Raw genomic sequence first — 6,952 nt, forward strand, 5'->3', positions numbered from 1 at the left:
ATCACAAGCTGCTAAACCAAAATCATATCTATAAACAAAAATATAGCATCTGAAACTCATAGCAGTTATGAAAACTACCTAATACCAATTGTTTTGAAAACAATTGTTTCTGTATTATTGCCAATTCAAATGTCATCCAGAAGATCAAATCTAAGATGAATAAGATGACAAGAATCCAATTTAAAAGAAGGTATTGTATGCTATGCTATTTTGTAGTAAAAAGAATGACTTAAGCCAGAACTGATTTATATTATTGATCCATTATACATGTAAAACATTCTCAATCAAACTCCAACCTTTGTCATGGCTAATATGGCAAAAAATTTCCTAGTAATCTAATAATATACATACAGAGAAACTAAAAGGTATGAAACCATTGTATGTCTGTCAATCATATACAACGGCCGCTCCTGCAAAATGCTATCTTGGACCCGAGAGCCGAACAGCAGAAAGATAAGCATCACTGTTGCAATCTGATGGCGCAGAGGTGCCGGATGAAGTAGCATCCCCACTTAGTGATTTCAGGAAACTTGAGAAAAGCCGTGACCCCATTTGAGCAGCAGTTGGTGGTGAAGGGACAGTGCAGATACCTTCCAGCATTTGCACAACCTTAGCCATCGACGGCCTAAGGGACATGTCATCCTGTATACACCACAAAGCTACTTTAATTGCTGTGGAGACCCTCTCATCCTCTTCTTCAACTTTCAAGTTCCTATCGATAAGGTCTTTCAATTTCCCCTCTTCCATCATCTTAAATGCATACGAGGGAAAATGGGATTTCTCCGAACTTTCTGAAGGATCATAATTCTTCCGACCTCCAATTATCTCAAGCAAAACCATCCCATAACTAAAAACATCACTCTTTTCTGATATGGCATAATTTGTGATCCATTCTGGCGCGAGATATCCTCTTGTACCCCTCATTGTAGTGAAAACATGGCTCTGCTCTCTCGTCATCAGCTTAGCCAGGCCAAAATCGGAGACCTTGGCGAGGAAATGATCATCAAGAAGCACATTTTCAGGTTTAATGTCACAATGCACAATTTTAACATCACAGTCCTCGTGGAGGTAAGCTAGGCCTTTTGCTGTACCAACTGCAATATTAAATCTCGTATCCCAGTCCAACATGAATTCCTTCTTCTTAAAAAGCCATTTTTCTAAAGAACCATTGGACATATACTCATAAGCCAGGAGCCTGTGTGTTCCTTCAGCACAAAATCCTCTCAGTCTCACCAGATGAAGATGATGGATGCTGCCTATAATACTAACTTCTGCCCGAAATTCTTTCTTTCCCTGACCAATGCCTTCCAATTTCTTTACAGCAATTCTAGTCCCATCTGCAAGAACCCCTTGGTAAACTGAACCAAATCCACCTTGCCCAAGTTTTATTGAGAAGTTATTAGTTGCATTCTGAAGTTCTCTGTAGCTAAAACGAATTGGCATCCCCGATAGACCTTCCAAGAAATTGTCTTCTTCTGAACTCTCCTTTGCAGAATCCGGCAACTTGTTGTTCTTTCTCCTCTGATAACGGATACTTCCGTAAATTAGGCCAAGAATGACAAAAGTTGTAAAAATGACTATACCAATGATAATAGGTAATCGTCTCTTTCCACCTCCACCATTATCTCCATTCCCTTGGCTAGTTGAAACTTTAACATATGACTTGAAACCAGCACCATTAGCCGAACCTTGTAAACTTCCTATTTGATCAAACATAAAACAATTTCCTGAACTGCTATCAAAGAACATAGCAGCACATGAGCAATTTCCTAGGCAAGAGGCTTTGCAACCATTTAAATCAGTTTTAGCAGTGGGAGAAACAAATCCAAGTGCAAAATATCCAAGACTATCCCCAGCATCTACAAGCTCCACAGGATCTTTTGTTTTGTTGCAAAAGGAATCAATCCTAAATTTGCAAGATGGAAGTGCTGATGGGCACTGGCACTTGTTACCACTATAACAAACGAAATACGGATCACAAGATGCTGGCCTGCTACATTCATCTTGTGGAATTCTTGTCGCTGAAGCGGCACTGGAGCCATCTTGAAGAATGCTAAAAGTAATATAACCATCATTTCCAAGAGCAGCCACCCAAGTGGCATTTGCATCTTTATTATCAGAGAAAATGAACTGCCAAAGCAACACTTTCCTTTGATCATAAATTTTCCAAGAATTGCCATCAAGAATTGCAGAAGTGACACCTCCTCCAACTTGATTAATGGTCCTTCTATTATCTTTCCCCATAGCCCAATAAGGCTGTGGAGGCTGAAAACTTGCAGAAATAACCATATCCCCTGACTTAAATTCAAGTGAATAGCTCAAGTTATTGTTGTTTGGACTGCTTACAAGTTTCATTCCTTGAGTGAACTCTTGGCCTGATAAGAGAGTATCAACAGGATGGCTAAAGCTTTGCCAAATAATACTACCATCTTTCCCAACCAAAACTAAATTCCCAGAGTCTATCAATTCCATAACAGAAACACCTTTCTTAGCAGTATTAGTAGACCAAATTGTTGATCCACCACTTTGCAAGTAGGCATTTCCAGTTTCATCAAACATAAGATTATCCGAATTTCGAACCGGGGAGCCTCTATTAGCAGACCAAACAATAGTTGAGCTACTGACATGAATAACCACAAGAAGGAACAAGGTAACATCTTTAGTAGGATTAAATCCAAATGCAAATTTGGAATTGTTGGAAACAAGAATTAACCCATCATTGTCTATCCAAGTCATTTGAGACCCTTGAAACCCAAGATTCAAGCTGCCTATATTCTGAACACTAGCTATACAAGTCTCAGCCACAAATAGGAAAAACAAAAAGATGATAACTAAATAGAAAAATCTCCAAGACCCCATCACACAAAAAAAAAAACTAAGAACAAGATTCTGCTAAAGTCAGAAACTTTGAAGCCAAGAACAATCTGGAAATAGCAATTTGATGATATTTTGACCAAAGGAAGATTAACAAGCGAAAATTCTTAGGAAAGCACAGAAAAAGAAAGGAAGACTGAACAGTAGAAAGGTAATGAAAAACTCAAATCAGAATTATGATAAAAGAGAAGCAAGGAAACGAACATATGACATTGTTGGGAAGGTACCTATCACATGGCTCTGAAATTATCGTCCAAGAATCCAAAAACGTGAAGACTGAACAAAAAGGACCCACAAAAAAGACCAAAAGAAACAACTTGACTAACCAATAAGAATTAATGGGTACTATTCATTCAGCCATCTAGCGAGACCAAGTTGTCAAAAAACCTGCAAAGCTTCTAACTTTAGTCTGATAATTTCAATGAAACGCCAGAAAGAGGAAAGTAGAAGGAAGATACTTAAAACTACGTGTAATTAATGAAGGACAGCAGCTATCAAGAATTATAATGAAGAGGAGAAAGTAACAAAATTGGATCTTTTTGGTGCAGACGCAGGTTTTCTGTGGCTTTTTCCTGATACAAGATAAGGGGTGGAGGAAGAATACAAAAAAAAGGAAGAGAAGAAATGAATCAGTTTGTTTATGCTTATGTCAAAGAATTGGAGAGATCTGAAGTGGTCAGTAATTGTAGAAATAGCAGTGCAAAGTAAGTACTACTAAGCCATAAACAAAGAATTTATGTCATGTATACTGAGGAAGGGGTGGTTTGCTTTAGATACATATTGTAAACCAAATTACATAAATACTGTAGTAATATAGGATGTCTACTTGTTACTAATTGTTGTAATTACTTTTTTTATTTTCTTCTGTACATCTTACTTTCCCCGAACCCTACTTATGAAAATTTATTGAATTTTCTATTATTATTGTATTGTAGTAATATAGGAATTATAATACACAAAGCCGACTCCTCACAGAAGGCTCATACCCAAGCATGAATTTGAGACCTCTGGCAACGGATATAGAAACACATATTATTTCATCATAATCTTTGGGTTAATCCCTACATAAGGAATACTCATATTAACATTTATTTCGCATAAAATAATATATAGATCCTCGCGTAACTTATATAAATAATATTATTTATGAGGGGTAAAAAAACAAAAATAGCAACCAACACTTTGTGTTGATAATATTGAGGTTTATGTGGTGATTGAATCTCCTTAAAAGACCAACCATTATTTAGGAATACTATATGTAACTAATTATAACATGTTGCTTTTTTAAAAATTGTTAATATATGTCTAATGTAAGCATCTACTTCTAGTTAATTTTAAGTAAACATGACGTGTAAATAAGTTTATTTACTAAGATTATATACAATTTAAAGTCATAAATAAAAAAATTCTTTATTATTATATGAATTCACATGCACTACAAGTTGTCAATACATAATTAAAAAAATTAAACAAAATAAAAACAAAGTTCTTTCTTTCATACTCCTTAATAGGTGGGCCAAGTCACAGTCTTACAGATCGATAGTTAACTTGTTGGACTTATTAATGAATAATTTATTGGATAATTAAATGCGAATAATATTCTGGAAAACTTAAAATTAAATGGGCAGATGGGGTTGTAGTTGTAGGCTAGTGGGGATAATATAAGAAAGGGAGATATGAATGCTGAGTAAGGGTTTGGGAGGTTGGGATAATTAAATGCAGAGATTGGACGAATGTGACCAAATTATTAACTTTTTAGAAGAGTCAATGACCGTAGCAACAACTCATGTAACAGCAATTGAAATTCTTGGATTACCCTCCCACTTTTACCTTTTACACTTCAACCATTTTTTGTTATTTGGTTATGCTTTATAACTTAAAACAAAAGACTTAGCTAGTATTTGGACCTCAGTGGTGGATCCAGAATTTATAGGTCGTGGGTGCTTCACTGATTTTAATGTAAATTTATGATGGTCAAACATGATCATAGCGGTGCTCATGGTTAATTATTTAAATTTTTAAATATTATCTATGAATACATAACACAATTTGGTCAAAGCCAATGAGTGCTTCAGCACTCATACCTCAAAACATAGATCCGCCACTGTTGGACCTAAATTTGGTTGAAACTTGGAAAAAAGAGTTTTTAAAATTGTGTTAAAAATATGTTTTCGATTGAAGTTGTATTTGTACATGCATTTGGCGTGAACAAAATCGAAGTTTGTGAGTGGAAAAAAAATTTTCACAACCAATTTTTGAAACTTGAAAATTTTTCTTCAATTTGTTTTTCAAAAACTGATCAAATTTTATGAACAAATAAATTTTTATTTTAAAAAAAATAATTATATCCAAACTGGAGCTTATTTACACTCGAATCATATCATATTAGTTAATCACAATTAAATATTTATTAAGATAAATTATATAATAATTAATTATAATTAAGTGATAATTGATAAAAATGTATATAAAGATCATGATCATGTATTTATTTGTTTGATGTAAATATATATAGAGTTTCTAAAACATAATATTGAAACAATAAAGCTCGAATAGGTCAAGATGGAACAAGTCAATTTGGGAGAAATAATATTCTAGGTTATAAATCCGTCCAACTCAAAACTATTTTTAATTTTTAATTTTTTTGTACTTATATGTTTGTCTAATTACCAAACCAAACTTTCAAGAAATTTGTTTCCCCTCTTTCTCATGGTTATATGTAGCAAAGCTAGAATAAAATAAAAAGATCATGTGTTTTGACACAAACATAAATATTAGCAGGGTTTTAATTTAAAACTAAGCTTGTCTTACGTTGATAGTAGGATTAATAAAATGCTTAGATAGCTGATAAAACTAGGAGTGTACAAATGAAACCGACAAACCGCATCAATCTGATAATTCGAGTCAAACCGAGAAAAAAAACCCCGAGTATGGTTGGTTTGATTTGGTTTTAACTAAAAAATATCAAACCGAAACCAAACCAATTAACCCGACATTTTATATATAGAAGTTTTAAATATATTTAATACATAAAAATATTTATGGTAGTGTAGTTTATAAATATTTCTTAAGTTTTTTCGTAGTTTTATCTTTTAATGTATTATTTCAAGCTTGAATTATAATTTTTGGATGCTCCAATAAGTTTTATAGTCCATAAATGTTAGTAACTCAAATAATTCCTAAACCAAAATTAAATCAATACTAATGCTAATAAAAGACATTCAATTCAATTGTACTATGAATGAAAATAGTGTTGGATATCTATTTATTTTAGTTTTTCTATGGTTTAGATAAAATGTATAACTTATTTTTATTTTAGTGATTAGTCATGTAAATAATAGTACTTATTAGTCATAATTTTAAATTCTGTTTGTTTTTCATTATGGCTTATTAATAATATTTATTTTATGTGATTTTATTATCTTTATTGTTGGATATTTTAGTACAATGACATGACTCATCTCATATTTATGTTATTTTATTAAAAAAATCTTACATAATTCTGTCTTACTAGGATTACAGAAATATTTGGAGCACAAATTTTACGTTTTGTGCTATGAAGACTTTATGAAAAAAAATTAAAAAAAACCCGAAAATCCGAGAAAATCGAGATTAAAAAATCCGATTTTTATTGATTTGATTTGGTATTTAAATTTAATAACCCGATATAATTAATTTGATTTGGTAATTAAAAAATCTGAACCAACCCGACCTATATATATCTCGAATAAAACATCAACTTTCCCGGAAACAAGGTCAAAGATTGTCAAAAAATTATTTGATGAATAGACCCACAAAGTGTGCCTCGTGGCGTCATGCATACAGCACTAGTCAAAAGCTCCTTAATTGGTACAATAACAAAAAGCTGTTGATCCATACTCTATTATATACTACTCATCATTAGTTTATTTGTTGCCTTATTTGTTTATTATCACTGTTTCGTTCCCTTCTAATTTTTTTTCCTTCTTCTTGGGAAGGTCGGATATATGGGGGAAGTTTATAACTGCAAAAGATAGTCCTTTGTAACAGGTGCCCTGAGTCTGATCGAGAATTTGAAGGTGATGGAGATACATGAGCG

General features: G+C 33.0%; 1 protein-coding gene across 1 annotated transcript; it reads right to left on the reverse strand.

Annotated features, from left to right (window-relative positions):
• Nucleotides 1-208: 208 nt before the first annotated feature.
• On the reverse strand, nucleotides 209-3,615 carry LOC107816916 (G-type lectin S-receptor-like serine/threonine-protein kinase SD2-5). The gene has a single exon (XM_016642663.2). The coding sequence runs from the start codon at nucleotides 2,857-2,859 to the stop codon at nucleotides 421-423; it is 2,439 nt and encodes an 812-aa protein (XP_016498149.2). The 5' UTR covers nucleotides 2,860-3,615; the 3' UTR covers nucleotides 209-420.
• Nucleotides 3,616-6,952: the final 3,337 nt, after the last annotated feature.

Source organism: Nicotiana tabacum, chromosome 23 (genome assembly GCF_000715075.1).
Source record: "Nicotiana tabacum cultivar K326 chromosome 23, ASM71507v2, whole genome shotgun sequence".
Lineage (NCBI taxonomy): Eukaryota > Viridiplantae > Streptophyta > Magnoliopsida > Solanales > Solanaceae > Nicotiana > Nicotiana tabacum.